The 19,622-nt window shown below is 37.5% G+C and overlaps 1 protein-coding gene across 6 annotated transcripts in view; it reads left to right on the forward strand.

The window, feature by feature from the left end:
• The first annotated feature begins 4,100 nt into the window (after positions 1 to 4,100).
• Positions 4,101 to 19,622, forward strand: part of TADA2A (transcriptional adaptor 2A) — a 77,235-nt gene continuing 61,713 nt past the window's right edge. For 2 of the 6 annotated variants that reach the window (XM_031966560.1, XM_023502181.2), the window contains exons 1-2: positions 4,103 to 4,219; positions 9,575 to 9,704. In XM_031966560.1, coding sequence (XP_031822420.1) covers positions 9,680 to 9,704 — 25 coding nt within the window. In that variant the 5' untranslated portion in view covers positions 4,103 to 4,219; positions 9,575 to 9,679. Of the gene's footprint in view, positions 4,220 to 9,574; positions 9,705 to 14,396; positions 14,455 to 19,622 lie in introns of those variants that run through there. The other 4 variants (XM_023502180.2, XM_012548104.3, XM_012548105.3 and 1 more) reach the window with 4 other exon arrangements.

Here is a 19,622-nt window from a genome sequence, read left to right on the forward strand (position 1 = left end):
TGATCCTCTCAGCAATACTGAGAGGTAGGGACCATTATTATCCCCATTTTACAGGTGAGGAACCTGAGGCCATGAGATGTTTGTTAAATGAATTGCTCAGAAACACAGCTAGCAAGTGTCTGAGGTTGGATCTGATCTCAGGTCTTCCTGACTCCAGGTCCAGTTCAACCAAACCAAATAGTACAGGGGTCCTCAAACTTTTTAAATAGGGGGCCAGTTCACTGTCCCTCAGACTGTTGGGGGCCGGACTATAGTAAAAACAAAAACTTTGTTTTGTGGGTCTTTAAATAAAGAAACTTCATAGCCCTGGGTGAGGGGGATAAATGTCCTCAGCTGCTGCATCTGGCCTGTGGGCCGTAGTTTGAGGATCCCTGGAAACAAGATAATAGTGTTCCATTGTCCTCTGACTCTAAAAAGAAGGGAGGTCACAGGACCTATTTCACAGAATGGTTGCAAAGACTCTGCCAACCCGAAAGTGTTATGAAACTGTCTGGTTGAAGGAAACAAGGTCCACCTATGCCACTGGCATCTTTTGGTGGAAATCCCAAATGGAAGGTGTACTTCCATCATAGGGAAGCCCAACTCCCTAGCTTTCTCTCCTTCCAGGAACATCACCAATAGTGTCACACATTGTCTCTGGGACATCTCTGTTCATCTTCCCAACCTTTAAATCCTACTGAGCTCACAGAGTTCCTCTGGGCCCTTGTGCTTCCATGAGGTTTATGTCTCCAGAACTTTGGGGTACATATTGAGAAGTAACAAGTCATCCCAGAGATGCCTGGAGGAGGGCAAGGAAGGGAGGGGGGGATGGGGATATTATCAAATTGGTTAAAATCTAGCTGAGAAGGTGAAAGCTGCCTCTATCTGCCCCAGGAGGCCGATGGTACCTGCTGGGATTGGCTACCCAGCAGACAATTCCAAGGAGGAAATCACAGAGTGCTAGGTCTAGAGTTAAGGAGTGTAAGCTTGATTTTAGAGAGCTACTTAGATAGCTATGAGACCCTGCTCAAGTCATTTAATCTTTGTTTGCCTCAGTTTTCTCAACTGTGTAATGGGGATAACAGCAGCACCTATCTCCAATGACTGTCCTGATGATCAAAAGAGATAATACTTTAAAACTCTTAGCAAAGTGCCTGGCAATAAATGCTTCTCCCCTTCCTTTCTCTTGGCATGACAAATGGATCCACTTTAATTTTCCTGTTCAGTGAACAGTAGTAGTTTACATTTATTCATATTTTTCTGTCCTTTTCCTGTACCACTGCTTTAGGCAAAACACATGGACTGATAGATTTTATAATGGTAACATTATATACAACAATTGCTCCCCGCTTTCCTTCCCTCCCCAATTTTACCTTCCTCCCTTGAGCATAGTTATCTCTCATGTGTCCATCCAAATCAGTCTTCATCCTTGTTTACTTTTTTTTTTTTTTGAAGCAATCGGGATTAAGTGACTTGCCCAGGGTCACACATCTAGGAAGTATTAAGTGCCTGAGATCACATTTGAACTCAGGTCCTCCTGACTTCAGGGCTGGTGTTGTACCCACTGGACACCTAGGTGCCCCCCTTGTTTACTCTTTGTAGTAATAGATGATTAATTATCCATGTTGAAAAAGCCTGGGCTTCATAATTAGAGGACCTAGGTTCAAATCCTACTTTTGCCACATGTCACTTAATCTCTCTCAGTCTCAATAACTTTGGATATTTAATGATTTCTTCAAAGATTTCTTTTCATTCTAAACTTATGATCCTGTTTCTCTTCTTCTTGTGTTATCACTGACGTTGCCAACAGGTCCTTTAGTTCTCTTGGGTCTCACAGGCTTTTAACCACTTATGGGAGGGCCTGATGTTCAAACTCAGGAATTCTAAATCTTTTGGAGACTAGAGAACTTGAAAACTCTTGAAGCCAGACTGGAAGGCTGGAAATGTCCATTCTTAGGATTGCTAGTCTCTGACGTGTCCTCAGAAAAGGACATAGGAAGTAGACAATAGTATCCAGAAACTGGAGGTCTGAAAACTTCCTACTCAAGATTACCTGGGCAAGCACAGGCCCCTCACCATGTGCTCTCCCTGCAAATTGCCACTTTTGTTGTTGTTGTTGTTGTTATCAGAGAAAGGGAGAAATCTCTTTATCCCTTCTCCACCTTATTGTACCTAGGTATGCACAACTACCTTGTATTTATTATTTCATTTTCTTTATCATTATATTCTTAATACCTAGAACACATGCCTAGTATACAGTAGGCTTAATACTGTTTTTAATAATAGTAACTCCTAGAAGATAGGGATTGTTTAGTTTTCATCTTTGTATTCCCATCAGTTAATATAGTACCTGAACACATCTAAAAGCCATTTAATGTTTGTTGATAGCTATTTACTAGCTTTACAAGACTTACTGACTTCCTTTTCTGATTTTTTCCATGATCTCTTTCATGTTACTTCCTGTATACGTCATTCTTAGTAATATGACATCCTACTCAGGTGTGCTGCATCTTTCTTCATTGACCTTTGAAGGGCCCATATGTTCAAATCTTCCACAGTTTCTGTGTCCCATAATTTGTTGCCATATGGCATTGAGGGGAGAATACTGCTGTTAAAAAGGATGGTTCAGCTCTTAGTAAATGTCTACTGAATGAATGAAGTTTGGTCACAGAGTAACCATAAACTTATAACATTCAATGGTCCAATCTGTATAGACACAATAGAAAAATTTTTTTTCAGGAAATAAACAAATTTGGGGCATAAAGCTAGAGTAGGTGGAATAATGGCAAGAATCCTAAATTTTAGTCAAGAAAACTTAGGTTCCAATCCTGTATCTGATACCTGTGACCTTGGGCATTTCTCTTACTTATAAAATTATTTTATTGGATCAGGTAATAATCTAAAATCCCTTTCCAGTTCTGAATCCCCTAATCTCTAAATAACTAAGAAAAGTTGGGAAAGCTGTATCTTTTGGGTTGATTTCAGGGAGGGCAACTTTCTCCTTCATTTCATCTCTTTTTAGGTTTCTATTAATAGTAATAGTAATCCGAATTAAACTCCCAGTTGTCTATCATTTTAAGGATAGAATATTCCCTTTCAGATACATAATGTATTATGATCACTGGTTTACAGATGAAACAACTGAGGCCCGGAAAGGATAAATGACTCAGGACTATAGAATTAAATAAATAACTAAATAAATAAAAAAATAATTTATAAATAAATTATAACAAGTGAGATTTGGAAGGGACTTAAATCATCTACTTGTGTCCGCAGTCACAAAGCTATAAGTGAGCAGGATGTAAGTGCTTAGCATAGTAACTCCGCGTAGTAGACACTTCATAAATGAAATTAAAGTCAGGTAAAGTTACCCATGCAGGTAACCTGTAAATAAAAGGCTATTAAATAAATAAAAAAAAAAAGAAATTAAAGTCAGATTGGAGAATCTGGATTGGCCATTCCTAATTCTCCCCAACGATCTCTCTCTATCCCTGTTAAAATTAATGTCAATATATTTAGTACTGCCTAGAAGCCAGGCTGTGTTCCTCAATATAATGCAGCTTCCTTGAAGAAAGAGACTGCTTCAAATCAAAGAACATGTATTATGGGCCTACTATGCGCCAGGCACGTGTTAAGCACTGATCACACAAAGAAAGACAAAAAAGACAGTCCTTCCCCTCGAGGGGTTCTCAGGGTGAGACGTGAAGACGACGACGTATGGAGAAAAAATAGACCAGATAAATTCGAGACAATAAACGTTCATCACAAGATCTTATGTTGACAAGACGAAGGAGGGCCGGGAAAAGCTTCTGACAGATGGCAAGACTTTAGCCGAGGCCTTTGACAAGAGAGCGCGTTCCTGGGACGGGAGAACCAGGGGAAACGCCCGAGTCTGGGGACGGAGCGTTTTTTGTCCTTAGCTTCCGGGCACAGGGCTCGCTCGACGCACAGTAGGTGATTGACGCGCGCTCGTTGGATTTTATGCAGGAAAGCCACTTCTTCCAGGCCTACAGGCCGAGCCTGATTAAAACACCCGCGCTTGAGACGCAGGTAGGCGGCAGCCACTCAGGAAGCGCCCAACGCGCCCCCGAGACCGGGGAAGCGCGCATGCTCGGCGGAGCAGCGAGGGGAAGGGCCACAGGCGCGCGCGCACATTCCCCGTCTGCGTGCGCGCGAGCGGCGGCGGGCTTCCTGGGTCTGGAGGAGGGGGACGCGGCGAGGGGAGGCACGAGGCCACGAGGTGAGGGACGGCGGGGAGAGCACGGGGACCCGGACGTGGGGGGAGGAGGGGACGTGGCTGGCGGTCTTAGGCTGGGGGGGGGGCGCGGGGTCTTGGGCCGAGGAAGGCGTCGAGGCCGACGTAGTGGAAAGAGCGGGGAAGCACGCGTGGTCACGCAGCGACCGCGCCGACGGGAGTAGAGCGGAGGGGGGCGGGGCGGGGCGGGGCAGGTTGGAGCAAGCCGGCGCGCGGGAGCTCCCCGGGAGCGGCGCACGCGACCCCGCTGACCTCCCAGCATGCCCTTCGCTGAGGACCTTTCCCCTCTTAATGCTCCCTTCCTTCCGTCAGCCTCAGTGTTTCCATCTGGGGAATGGGAGCCTCCCATTTCTTCCAAAAATTACCTGCCTGAGTGACCTTGGGCAAGTCACTTAACCTCTTAACCGGTGAAGGGAAGAAGCCGGAACTGGTTGGCTTTCAGCCTGCTCCACTTTATAACGACTATATATAGTGCGTTATAAAAGGTTTGTAAAAACAATTTACCAGCATTTTCTCCTTCGATCCTCACAACAGCCAGGGGGCGCACGCGGTAATTTTTTTTCTTTTTTTTTCTTTCTTTTTTTTTTTTTTTTTAACATTTTACAGATGGGGAAACTGAGTCAAACAGGTTAAGTGGCTTGTCCAAGGTCTCCCTGGTCAGGCTCACTATTAATTCCAGGTCTGGCACTGTATTTTAACTGCAGCGGACAATATGCACTTACCAGGGCAGATAAAGAGTTCAGGAAGCTTCCTCTTCCGGAATCCAAATCCAGCCCCGGACACTGTGGGCAAGTCACTCAAATCTGCCTCAGTTTTCTCATCTGTGAAATGGGAGTGATCATCGCGGCCGCCTCCCAGAATGGTTGTGAGGGTCAAAGGAGGCAATGGCACCGGATTCTGTGAACGTCACCGATTATTATTATTCATGCAGGGACACGGTTAGTGCCTGCAGTTTGTTAAGCTATTCCGGGAAGAGTCAATAAGCGGTTATTAAACACCTAGTAGGAGGGTGGTGAAGCGCACAGAGAATTGGGCCTGCAGTCCGGGCCGCAGTCAGGGCCTGACGTGGGCAGCTTACTTAACCCTGCCTGCCTCGGTCTCCTCGGCTGGAAAAGGACGCGGCGAACCCGGCCCAGTGTCTTCGTCCAGAAAGTCCCAAATGGCGACACGGAGAGTTGGACACGGCAATGAGTGTGGACTTTTTAAACTTTACATTAAAAGAAAATCTTTCCTTCTTTCTTTCTTTTTCTTTCTTTCTCTCTCTTTCTCTCTCTCTTTCTTTCTTTCTTTCTCTCTTTCTTTCTTTCTTTCTTTCTTTCTCTCTTTCTTTCTTTCTTTTTCTTTTTCTTTCTTTCTTTTTCTTTCTCTCTTTCTTAATTTTTCTTTTTCTTTCTTTCTTTCTCTCTTTCTTTCTTTCTTTTTCTCTTTCTTTCTTTCTTTCTCTCTTTCTTTTTCTTTTTCTTTCTTTCTTTCTTTCTTTCTTTCTTTTTCTTTCTCTTTCTCTCTCTCTCTTTTTCTTTTTCTTTCTTTCTTTCTTTCTTTCTCTCTTTCTTTTTCTTTCCTTCTCTTTCTCTCTCTCTTTCTTTCTTTTTCTTTCTCTCTCTCTTCTTTCTTTTCTTTCCTTCTCTTTCTCTCTTTCTTTTTCTTTCTTTCTCTTTCTCTCTCTTTCTCTCTTTCTTTTTCTTTCTTTCTCTTTCTCTCTTTCTTTTTTTTTCTTTCTTTCTCTTTCTTTTTCTTTTTCTTTCTTTCTTTCTCTCTCTTTCTTTTTCTTTCCTTCTCTTTCTCTCTCTCTTTCTTTTTCTTTTTCTTTCTTTCTTTCTTTCTCTCTTTCTTTTTCTTTCCTTCTCTTTCTCTCTCTCTTTTTTTTTCTTTCTCTCTCTCTTTCTTTTTCTTTTTCTTTCCTTCTCTTTCTCTCTTTCTTTTTCTTTCTTTCTCTTTCTCTCTCTTTCTCTCTCTTTCTCTTTCTTTTTCTTTCTTTCTCTTTCTCTCTTTCTTTTTCTTTTTCTTTCTTTCTCTCTCTCTTTTTTTTCTTTCTTTCTTTCTCTCTTTCTTTTTCTTTCCTTCTCTTTCTCTCTCTCTTTCTTTCTTTCTTTTTCTTTCTCTCTTTTTCTTTCTTTCTCTCTCTCTTTCTTTTTCTTTCCTTCTCTTTCTCTCTCTCTTTCTTTCTTTTTCTTTCTCTCTCTTTCTTTTTTTTTTCTTTCTTTCTTTCTTTCTTTCTTTCTTTCTCTCTTTCTTTCTTTTTCTTTCCTTCTCTTTCTCTCTCTCTTTCTTTTTCTTTCTTTCCCTTTCTCTCTTTCTTTCTTTCTTTCTCTCTCTTTTTTTTTCTTTCTTTCTTTCTCTCTTTCTTTTTCTTTCCTTCTCTTTCTCTTTCTCTTCTTTCTTTCTTTCTTTTCTTTCTTTCTTTCTCTCTTTCTCTCTCTCTCTCTTTCTTTTTCTTTTTCTTTCTTTCTCTCTCTCTTTCTTTCTTTTTCTTTCTCTTTCTCTCTCTTTCTTTCTTTTTCTTTTTCTTTCTTTCTCTTTCTTTTTCTTTCTTACTCTTTCTTTCTCTCTCTCTTTCTCTTTTTTCTTTCTGTCTCTTTCTTTCTTTATTTCTTTCTTTCCTTTTTATTGACAGAATATATGCATGGCTAATTTTTCAGCACTGACCCTTGCAAAAACTTCTGTTCCAACTTTTCCCCTCCTCCCCCCACAGTTATCTTGCTGTACAAGAAAAATTGGATTTAGAAAGAAGGTAAAAATAACCTGGGAAGAAAAACAGAAATACAAGCAAACAATAACAGAAAGAGTGTAAATGTTTTTTTGTGGTTCACACTCATTTCCCAGTGTTCTTCTGCTGGGTGTAGCTGGTTCTGTTCATTCCTGAACTGATTTGGATCCTCTCATTGCTGAAGAGGGCCAAGTCCATCGGAATTGATCCTCAATTATTGATCCTCAGTATTGTTGTTGCCATGTATACTAATCTCCTGGTCCTGCTCATTTCACTCAGCATCAGTTCATATAACTCTCTCCAAGCCTCTCTGTATTCATCCTGTTGGTCATTTCTTACAGAACAATAATATTCCACAACATTCATGTACCACAATTTACCCAACCATTCTCCAATTGATGGGCATCCATTCATTTTCTACTTTCTAGCCACTACAAACAAATGCCACAAACATTTTTGCAAGGCATTTTTCAGTGTTACATATATTACACGACAATATACTACTTTGGGGTGAGTGCTACACATGAGGAAACTGAGGCTTGGGAGGGTATGAGAATTGCTCACTCAGGACATGGCTGGGGTAGGGTTTGAGCTGAGTTCTGGAATCCCAAATCCAGCGTTCTGTTCACATGTTTGTTAAGTGTGTCCCTGGATCTGGCCAGTGTCCTGCCTTTCCATGGTCTAACATAGGCCAGACATGTCAAACATGCTGCCTGTTGGGCTTCTAAGTTTTCTGAACCAGATTAAAATATAACTGGGAAATTTTTAAATAGAGAAAATAGAGAAATACACAATAAAACATAATGTTGATATGTGATTTTCTGAGTTGATGTGCAATCTGTAGAGACTTTTATGTAGTGTTTAGTGGCCCTCTTTCCATTTTAATTTGACCCCACAGACAATGGTGGGTCTGTGGATTTGATATTAGAGGATCTGGGTTTGAGTCTCAGTTCTAGTCACTGTGTATGTATGGCATGGGAGAATGGGCTAGAGGGACTTCGTCCTGCTACTCTGTGGCTTGAGGAGTGGAGTCTAAAAGTACCTCCTCGATGGATCCTCTACTCTGCTGTGGGGGATTAGGTCATGTCTCTGGTCCTTCATGAGTAAGATTCTCTCTGATAGATGGCCAGATGGTCATCAGTGAGGATGGAGAGGCTACTGCCTCTGATTTCTCTACAGTAGCTACCTCATCAATTCCAGATCATCCTTCCATTTGAGGTTCTTTGCAGCTCTTGTGTCCTGGATCCCTTTTGGCAGAATTTGGGCAAGTCCTTTGAGAATCATATTTTTAAATGCACAAAAGAAATTACATAGGATTACAAAGGAAATTAATGAGCTTGGAATACAGTTTATTAGTTAAAAAAAAACCAAAAAAACAAAAAAACTCCCAGACTTCAGGTTGAGAATTCTGGATGTGAAAGGAGCAGTATCTGAAACAGATAAGCCTGCATTTAATTGTTTGGCTGGACAACAGTCAATCAATTGGTTCACATACCATCCTTTATTTATCCCTGAAGACCTGCCCCTCCTGGAAATCCATCCAACTGATAAAATCAATGCAGACAAATCAGTTTAACAAATGTGTTTTACTTGCTTGTACAACAGATGTGTATATTATATTCCTACTACTTTAGGAGCTGAGGACATAAGGCTAAAACAAAAAACCTTGCCCTCAAAGATTTTACATTCTATCAGGTGCAGACATTTACACTAATAAGTATATACTCTTAATGGGGGAAGGGGAGAAGCAATGATTGAAATGGGAAGATGAAGAACAGTTTTTTGTAGGAGATGGAGACTGAGTTGAGTCTTGAAAGGAGCATAAGATGCTAAATGCTGAAGGAGGGTAAGGAATACATTCCAAGAGTGGAAGATACAGCTTGTGCAAAGACTTAGAGGTGGGAGGTGGTTAGCAGATAGTTAGTCCTGGAAAAAGGGAGTAGGTCAGTTTGGCTAGAATAGAGTATATAAAGGGGTTCAATTTGATGGAAATTTGGAAAAACCCACTGACACCCATATATTTAGATTCTGGTAAAAAGTTTGCATCTCCTTTTCCCTCTCTGATGGGTTGCTCTCCAGTTATTTCTGTCTCAGTGCCTTCATTTCCTGGTGAATAATTGTCTTCAACTGTGGAAGAATACTGGACTTGGAATCCAAAAGACTCATCCTTGTGAGTTCAAATCTGGCCTCAGACACTTCCTTGCTGTGTGACTCGGGCAAGTCACTGAACCTGTTTGCCTCAGGTTCCTTATCTATAAAATGAGCTGGAGAAGGAAAAGGCAAACCACTCCAGTACCTTTGCCAAGAAAACTCCAAAAGGAGTCATGAAGAGTTGAGAACAACTCAACACGTTTAAGTACTTGCTGGGGGGCGGGTACTTGGCTAGATGCTCAAAATACACAACCAAAAATTAAACAGTTCCTACCCTCAAGTATTTATATTTTGTCAGGGTGACAATATGACCAGATATAAGTACATACAAAATAACTAGAGTGATTTGCTAATAATCTGGGCAGGCCTGGGGCTGGCACTCAGGAATTCTGATTCTTATTCTATTAGCCTGGGCACTTCTTCATCCCGTCCTTCTTTTCCCTCAGCTGTATGCCACCTGCAGTGACTTTGTCTGTTTCTAGGATTGCCACTTTCCCAGGGATTTGTTGGCCACCACTAGGATCAGACTGTGAAGGAGACTTCCCACGTGGAGGACCACCAGAGCTGTAGCCTCTGTCAGTGTGGGGATGGACAGATTGGGCTCCTTCAGTAGTAAGTATGACTTCAGCTGACTGTTGGTTGCATTTAGGACCATCATTTGAGGGCAGGAATGAAAACTATTGTGCATTTGTAAAGGCCTTTTGTGCATCTGATTCTGAAACGGTTTGAAGTGCATCAGACTGGATAAAAATTATACATGTTTCTGTTCATTGCTCAGTCCCTGTAAGGTAGTGATAAGGTACCCTTGTTCTAAAATTAGTGGAAAATCCTGCAGAAAACTACCAGACTATGAAGCTAGAATGGTCATCTGAAAGCTTGAAATTATTTCCTCCCCCCCTTTTTTTTTACTAGCAATTTTCTTATTTTTATTGTTATATTTTGTTTTTATATCACATTTATTTTTTTCTTTTTTTATTTTATTAAAACTTTTTATTTATAAAACACATGCATGGGTAATTTTTTCAACATTGACCTTCTGTTTCAAATTTTCCCCTCCTTCCCTCCACCCCCTCCCCCTAGATGGCAGGTACTCCAATACATGTTAAATCATATTTATTTATTAAACTAATCTTCCCTCACTTACACTTAACCAGTCATCCTTTGTAACAAAGATTTTAAAAGAAAGGAAAAGATCACAGGTCAGTAAAACCTATCAATACATCAACATAGCCATATTGCACAGACAGCATGTACCATTACATATCCATAGTCTCCCACCTTGGCAATAAAAGGATAAAGGCATTTTCTCAGCTCTCTGCAGCCAACCTTGGTCATTAGAATTATGTGGTGTTCATTTTGTTTGTTCCTATTTCAAGTTCAAATCTTCCTAAACCTTAATTTAGAAAAAATGTTATTTTCCCACAAAAAACCTTGATTTAAAAAAAAATGTTATTTTTTCCCCTCAATAAAGACAATATTTAACATTCATTTTTAAAAATTGAGTTCTATATTCTCTCTTTCTCTTCCTTCCATTTCCCCTTTCCTGACATGGCAAACATTTGATATAGGTTATATATATGCAAGCATGCCAAGCATAGTCATATTAGTCATATTGTAAAAGAAGACTGACCAAAAAAAATTCCACCAAAAAAAAAAAAAGTGAAAAATAGTATGCTTTGATCTGCATTTATACTCCATAGTTCTTTCTTTGAATAGTGATAGCATTTTTCATCATGAGTCCTTTGGAACTCTCTTAGATCATTTTATTACTGAGAATAGCTGAGTCATTCACAGTTTATCATTGTATGGTATTGCTAATACTGTGTACAATGTTCTCCTGGTTTGCTTACTTCTTTTTGCATCATTTCATTTAAGTCTTTTCAGGCTAAACCTTGATTTTAAAAAGCAGTAGGATTTCTTTGATGAATGTAGAGAAATGTGGGAAGATTTAGATTTCTGAAACTTTGTAACAGAATGAAATTTACATAATCAGAAAAATAATACTCAGTGACATCAGCAATATTAATGGGAACATCAACAACAATGAAAATCAACACTGTATAATTTTAAAACCCTAACTTTTTCCTCAAAAAATAATAATAAAATATATTTCCTTTTTTTGTTGAGTTAGGGGACTGTGAATACGGAACATTTTATATACTGTCAGGCTTAGCTTGTGTATTGGTTGTTTTTAACTAATTTTTTTCTTTTTTTCACATCTTTGTTCTTTGAAGGAATGGCATGTTGTGTGGTGGAAAGAAGAGAGATATACTTTAAAATTAAAGTTATGTTAAAAACCAATAATAAAATTTTACCAATAGAATCTCTCAAGACATAGCCTGAATGATACGCTGGTGATATACCAGTGATTATAACATGCTAACTGAAGAAAAAATAAAATGTCTCTTTTTAGGTGCAATTTATTGTTTTTTTAGAATATAGACCTAATAACTACAATAACAATATAAATCATTATTTTAAGAATTTGCTTTTATCAGTATGAGTTCATGTTCTACTGGTTTAGATTCCAGTTCTTCCATGTCTTGAATAATTTGATGAGTTTCTGTGGCTAAAAACAATTCATCAGCTACTGGCCAGCTCTTTTTTGAGGAGATTCTTTGAATTTCACTAGACTGGTCCTCAGACACATATAAAGCAATCCAGTACTTCTGTGTTGGGGAGACCTTTTCAAAGATAGAACTCTACTAATTTTTCCTTTAAGAACCTAGAGTCATATCTATATCACAATGGGACTTTGGAGTAAGACTTAAATTAAGGAATCGAGCATTATTAGCAATAATGTTTGTTGGATAAAGGAAAGAAATCTGTAAGAAATTACCTTCTTCGTTAAATTCAGGCAGTTTCTTTCATTCAGAAAATTTCTGTTTCTCCCTTCCCCTGTTTCACAGTAAAATATTCTTGACATTTGAAACATAAAATTCTGTTATTGCATTTGGGGGATTCATTGGGCCAAAAAATGGAAAAAGGCTTTAAGCATGATCATTTCTATTCTCTTGGCAGTGCTTTTTCTTTTTCTTTCTTTCTTTTTTTTTTTAAATTATAATAACTTTTTATTGACAGAACCCATGCCAGGGTATTTTTTTTACAGCATTATCCCTTGCACTCACTTCTGTTCCAATTTTTCCCCTCTCTCCCTCCACCCCCTCCCCGAGATGGCAAGCAGTCCTATATATGTTGAATATGTCACAGTATATCTTAGATACAATATATGTGTGCAGAATCAAACAGTTCTCTTGTTGCACAGGGAGAATGGATTTAGAAGGTAAAAATAACCCGGGAAGAAAAACAAAAATGCAAACAGTTTACATTTATTTCCCAGTGTTCTTTCTTTGGGTGTAGCTGCTTCTGTCCATCATTGATCAATTGAAACTGAGTTAAATCTTCTCTTTGTCAAAGAAATCCACTTCCATCAGAATACATCCTCATACAGTATCGTTGTTGATGTATATAATGATCTTCTGGTTCTGCTCATTTCACTCAGCATCAGTTCATGTAAGTCTCTCCAAGCCTCTCTGTATTCATCCTGCTGGTCATTTCTTCCAGAACAATAATATTCCATAACATTCATATACCACAATTTACCCAACCATTCTCCAATTGAAGGGCATCCATTCATTTTCCAGTTTCTAGCCACTACAAACAGGGCTGCCACAAACATTTTGACACATACAGGTCCCTTTCCCTTCTTTAGTATCTCCTTGGGGCATAAGCCCAGTAGTAGCACTGCTGGGTCAAAGGGTATGCACAGTTTGATAATTTTTTGGGCATAATTCCAGATTGCTCTGCAGAATGGTTGGATTCGTTCACAACTCCACCAACAATGCATCAGTGTCCCAGTTTTCCCACATCCCCTCCAACATTTGTTGTTATTTTTTCCTGTCATCTTAGCCAATCTGACAGGTGTGTAGTGGTATCTCAGAGTTGTCTTAATTTACATTTCTCTGATTAATAGTGATTTGGAACACTCTTTCATATGAGTGGTAATAGTTTCAATTTCATCATCTGAAAATTGTCTGTTCATATCCTTTGACCATTTATCAATTGGAGAATGGCTTGGTTTCTTATAAATTAGAGTCAATTCTCTATATATTTTGGAAATGAGGCCTTTATCAGAACCTTTTAACTGTGAAAATGTTTTCCCAGTTTGTTGCTTCCCTTCTAATCTTGTTTGCATTAGTTTTGTTTGTACAAAAGCTTTTTAATTTGATGTAATCAAAATTTTCTATTTTGTGATCAGTAATGATCTCTAGTTCGTCTTTGGTCACAAATTTCTTCCTCCTCCACAAGTCTGAGAGATAAATTATCCTATGTTCCTCTAATTTATTTATAATCTTGTTCTTTATGCCTAAATCATGGACCTATTTTGATCTTATCTTGGTATACGGTGTTAAGTGTGGGTCCCATGCCTAATTTCTCTGGCAGTGTTTTTTCCAGGAAATCCCCATTCAGTTTCTTTCTAATTCTGTCTGTCTCCTTTTGAGGGTTATTCTACTTTCTTAAATGACTTCAACATTGAAAATTCATGGAAAAAGCCTCTCTTGGGTTAAAAACCATCAATATGACTTTGAGCAACTTGCTTTACCTCTTTGAATCTCAGTTTCCTTATTTGTAAATTGAGGGAGTTGAACTCAATGTCTTCTGAGGTCCCTTCTAGTTCTAAATTTGTGATTCATCATTCTGAAACCTGACTCAAGAAGAATAAGCAGCCATATTATAGGAAAAGGTATAAAGGACCAAGGAAGAAAATTATTTGGATTTCATAAAAAACAACCTTCTTTTGCAAAATATTGGCCTCTGCAATGAAGTGTTAAATATTTAATGCATCATCCATCCTTAAATCAAGTTTAATATGAGAAGAAATTGGGCACAAAATTGTCTCATTGGGTTGTGAGTTCTCTGTTACTAGAGGCATTCAAATAGGCCACCAGATTACTGGTTAGGATGTTGTGGGTAATAATCCCTACATCCAGTAGAAAATTGATTGAATAGAACTTGAGCTGGATAAGCTCTGAGGTCCCTTCTCTGATTCCATACCATTCTATTCTTATGCATGGATTTGAGGGCTTATATCAGAAAGGACATATTTCTTTCCCAGTCACTTTTCTCTAGAACTTCATTTAGAAACATCATGACTAGGGGGTAGTTGGGTGTTGAGCAGAGTTTTCTGGGCTTCAGGTGGTAAATACTACATTAAAAGCCCCTCAAAACAAGCCCCAGGTTCTACAGATTCTTTTCATTTTCTTCAGAGGTTATATTTTCTCAAACTTTTATCCTCCATTTCAGAAAACAACCTTTCTAAGGCAACTCAAACTGCAGGGAAGCTGTGTTTAGGGGACTGCAGGTTTGTGCCTCTCAATATTTTTTTTTTCATTAGTATTTTATTTTTCCAAATACATGTAAAGATAGTTTTTAATATTCATTTTTATAAGACTTTGTGTTCTAAATTTTTCTACCTTCCCTTCCTTACCTCCCCCCTCCCTAAGACAGTAAACATTCTGATAGAGGTTAAATATGTATAATCCTTTTAAACATATTTCCGTATTTGTCATGTTGTAGAAGAAAAATCAAACCAGAAGGAACAAAATTCAGAAAAAAACAAACCAAAAGGTGAAAATACTATGCTTCTAGCCACATTCAGGCTCCATAATTCTCTCTCTGCATGCAGATGGCTCTTTCCATTCTGAGTCCATTGGAATCACCTTCAATCACTGCATTGTTGAGAAGAGCTAAGTCCATCATAGTTGATCACCACATAATCTTGTTGCTGTGTACAATGTTTTCACAACATATATTTACAGGAACAAAAAGTTTTGGATCTCAGGAGTAGAATGGAGTGGGGGCTAGAATGCCCAGACCTCCAATTACACTGTCAAGCAGTAATCTTTAGAACTGTTTGCCACTAGTTATTAAAAAAATACAAGGTACATCAGTGGAACAGACTAGATAAGGAAGAATCAGAAACAATCAAACTCAATAACTCACGGTTTGATTAAACCTGCCAACATAAATTACTTGAGAAAGAGCTCTCTATTGGATTAGAACTTCTGGGAAAACTATAAAGCAGGTTAGGAGAAATTAGTTTTAGATTCACATCTTATAGCAAATACCACAATAAAAAGAAAAGTGTCTATGTGACCTGAATATTAAAGATCATGGTATAAAAGAAAAATTAGAAGAGAACCAGAACAGGTAGTTTTCATAGCCGTGACTGGGGAGAGATTATTAACTCAACAAGGAAGAGAGGCTGTTGGCAAAGATTAAACAGATAATTTTAGTTGAAATTGCAAAGCTTTTTCCAGGAACAAGATCAATTCCATTAGAATAGAAAAGGAATCTAGCTCTTGATTTGAGAAAAAAAAAACTTATTTTAAATTATCTCTCCAATTTCTGTGATAAAGATGTGATATTCAAGATATATGGAATTATACAAATATGTAAGACTGAAAACTATTCATTGAATGGAACAAATAAGTCTTAAAAAGAAACAACCATGTGAAAGATTATTCCAAGTTACTTAAGAGTAAGAGGGAGGGAAAGCAAAACAATTCTTGATATTGCCACCTCTTGCCTGGCAAATTAGCCAGAAAAGGTGGAGGGATTTTGGAAATATTCACATACTCATCACTATAGGTTGAGGAGCTATTTACTGGTCAGACAATTTTTTTTTTTTTAATTTAATAGCCTTTTATTTACAGGTTATATGCATGGATAACTTTACAGCGTTAACAATTGCCAAACCTCTTGTTCCAATTTTTCACCTCTTATCCCCCACCCTCTCCCCTAGATGGCAGGATGACCAGTAGATGTTAAATACATTAAAATATAAATTAGATATACAATAAGTATACATGACCAAAACGTTATTTTGCTGTACAAAAAGAATCAGACTCTGAAATATTGTACAATTAGCCTGTGAAGGAAATCAAAAATGCAGGTGGGCATAAATATAGGGATTGGGAATTCAATGTAATGGTTTTTAGTTATCTCCCAAAGTTCTTTCTCTGGGCATAGCTGGTTCAGTTCATTACTGCTCCATTGGAAATGATTTGGTTGATCTCGTTGCTGAGGATGGCCTGGTCCATCAGAACTGGTCATCATATAGTATTGTTGTTGAAGTATATAATGATCTCCTGGTCCTGCTCATTTTACTCAGCATCAGTTCGTGTAAGTCTCTCCAGGCCTTTCTGAAATCATCCTGTTGGTCATTTCTTACAGAACAGTAATATTCCATAATATTCATATACCACAATTTATTCAGCCATTCTCCAGTTGATGGGCATCCACTCAGTTTCCAATTTCTGGCCACTACAAAGAGGGCTGCTGCAAACATTCGGGCACATACAGGTCCCTTTCCCGTCTTTATAATCTCTTTGGGATATAATCCCAGTAGTAACACTGCTGGATCAAAGGGTATGCACAGTTTGATAACTTTTTGAGCATAGTTCCAAACTACTCTCCAAAATGGTTGGATTCGTTCACAGCTCCACCAACAATGCATCAATGTCCCAGTTTTCCTGCATCCCCTCCAACATTCATCATTATTTTTTCCTGTCATCTTAGCCAATCTTGGTCAGACAATTTTGGAAAACAATTGAGAATTATTCTTACACACACCTCTCTTCTCCCCCCCATTTCCCCCCTCCCTGACACACACACACACACACACACACACACACCCATGACTAAAAACATCTGTTATATTTTTTGTTTCAGAGATCCCACTGCTACATATTTATTCTAAAGGGGTAAAATTAGAAAAAAGGCCACCATATACATTAAGATATTTATATCAGCACTTTTTGTAGCAGCAAATAATTGGAAACGAAGGAGTTATCGATCATTTAGGGAACAGCTAAAATAAATTGTGTTACAATACTATAACAGTATTTTACCTTACCACTAAAATAATACAGAGATTTGTGGGAATACTGATTTTTTCCTAAATTTTCTTTTTTAATGAACTTGACAAACATCATTTCCGTTAACAAAGAAGAGAAAAAGATTGTATATAGAACTGTAACTAGTAGCTATCTAGTACTTATTACCAAATACTAAGATTGCTTGGTACACTCTACTATTATCTAGTAATTACTATCTCTTAAGATGATATTTGGTACTTAGTTGTCCTTTTTAAATGTTTCATTGACTATTATTATTTTTTTAAATCTCTCTTTAATTTCCTTCCTCAAATTTCTCTCCCAGAATAAGAGAAGGGAAGGAGAAGGGAACTAATATTTATTAAGTACCTATGCTGTTCCAAGTACTGTGCTAAATACAAATATTATCTCAATTGAGCCTTAAGACATTCCCATTTTACAGTTTAGTAAATTGAGGCAAAGGTAGATTACATGACTTGCCCAGGGTCACACAGCTAGTTCGTTCTGAGTCTGGAACTGAACTTCACATTCAGCATTCATCATCTGCAGTATTTGCTGTCCTTCCTTAGAATAAATCATTCAGCGTATGCATAACTTTGAGCATAGTTCCAAATCACTCTCCAGAATGGCTGGATATATTCACAATTCCACCAACAATGTATCAGTGTCCCAGTTTTCCCGCATCCCCTCCAACATTCGTCATTTTCTTTTCCTGTCATTTTAGCCAATCTGAGAGGTGTGTAGTGTTATTGCAGAGTTGTCTTAATTTGCATTTCTCTGATCAATAGTGATGTGGAGCACCTTTTCATATAACTAGAAATAGTTTAAATTTCTTTGTCTGAAAATTGTCTGTTCATAGCCTTGACCATTTATCAATTGGAAAATGGTTTGAATTCTTGTAAATTTGAGTCAATTTTCTATATATTTTAGAAATGAGGCCTTTATCAAAACCTTTGAATGTAAAAATGTTTTCCCAGTTTATTGCTTCTCTTCTAATCTTGTCTGCGTTGGTTTTGTTTGTACAAAAACTCTTTAACTTAATATAATCAAATTTATCTATTTTGTGATCAGTAATAATCTCTAGTTATTCTTTGGTCACAAATTCCTTTCTCCTCCATAGATCTAAGAGGTAAACTATCTTATGTTCTTCTAATTTATTTATAATATCATTCTTTATGTTTAGATCATGAACCTATTTTGACCTTATCTTGATATATGGTGTTAAGTGTGGGACAATGTCTAAATTCTTCCATAGTAGTTTCAAATTTTCCCAACAGTTTTTGTCAAAAAGTGAATTCTTCTCCCAAAAGCTGGGTTTTTTGTCAAATACTAGATTGTTATAGTTATTGGCTATTTTTTTCTGTGAATCTAATTATTCCACTGATCAACTGCTCTGTTTCTTAGCCAGTACCAAATGGTTTTGATGACCACTGCTTTATAATATAATTTTAGATCTGGTATAGGTAGGCCACCTTCATTTGCTTTTTTTTTTTTTTTCTTCCATTAATTCCCTTGAAATTCTTGAGCTTTTGTTCTTTCAGATGAATTTTGTTATTATTTCTAGGTCAGTAAAATAGTTTTTGGCAGTTTGATTGATATAATACCAAATAAGAAGATTAGTTTAGGGAGTATTGTCATCTTTATTATATTCACTCAACATAAGTTGACAACATAAATCTCAAGAGCACTCGCTATTTTTCTAGTTGTTTAGATTTGATTTTGTGTGGAAAGTGTTTTGTAGTTCCTGACTTTCCCTTGGCAGATAGATTCCCAAATATTTTATACTATCAACAGTTATTTTGAATGGAATTTCTCTTTGTATTTCTTGCTGTTGGGTTTTGTTAGTGATGTATAAAAATGCTGAGGATTTCTGTGGATTTATTTAGTATCCTACAACTTTGCTAAAGTTGTGGATTATTTCTAATAGTTTTTTAGTTGATTCTCTACTATTGCAAGTATACCATCTATCATCTGCAAAGGGTGATAATTTGGTTTCCTCATTATCTACCCATATTAGCTCTTTATTATTGACATTTGATAGAAACTGTTTCTTTTCTCATTCTCACTGCATGATTTTGTTTGTGGTAAAACTTTTCAGATTTATTTAATCAAAATTGTCACATTTTTTAGTCATCTCTATTCATTTTTTAGTTAAAAAAATTTACGTGTAGTTGCAAAAATATCATATCTCCTCTTCTTTAATTTGTTTATGATATAATCTTTATATCTAAATCATGTATCCATTGAATTTACTATAGAATATGTTGTGTACTACTAATCTAAATCCAATTTCTGCCAGACTACTTTCCAGTTTTTCCAAATATTTTTGTTGAATAGTAAGTCTTTAATCCAGAAATTGAGATTGTTTTATTGAATATGTATAGTTTTTCCATATCTGTTCCATTGATTAACTTTCTTCTTTTAACCAATACCAACTAGTTTTGATACTGTTTTACAGTGTAATTTTTGATCTGGTAGTTGGAGGCATGCCTTATTTCCACTTTTTTTCATGGTTTCCTTTGAGATTCTTTACCTTTTATTCCAGATCCCAGCTTCTTAAATTGTGGTTTAAATAGGCCTCAACTGAGGTCTTATAACTGAATGTGGGGGTTGCCAGTGGAAAAAGTTTAAG

The sequence above is a fragment of the Sarcophilus harrisii genome, chromosome 4, assembly GCF_902635505.1.
Source record: "Sarcophilus harrisii chromosome 4, mSarHar1.11, whole genome shotgun sequence".
NCBI classification, from domain to species: domain Eukaryota; kingdom Metazoa; phylum Chordata; class Mammalia; order Dasyuromorphia; family Dasyuridae; genus Sarcophilus; species Sarcophilus harrisii.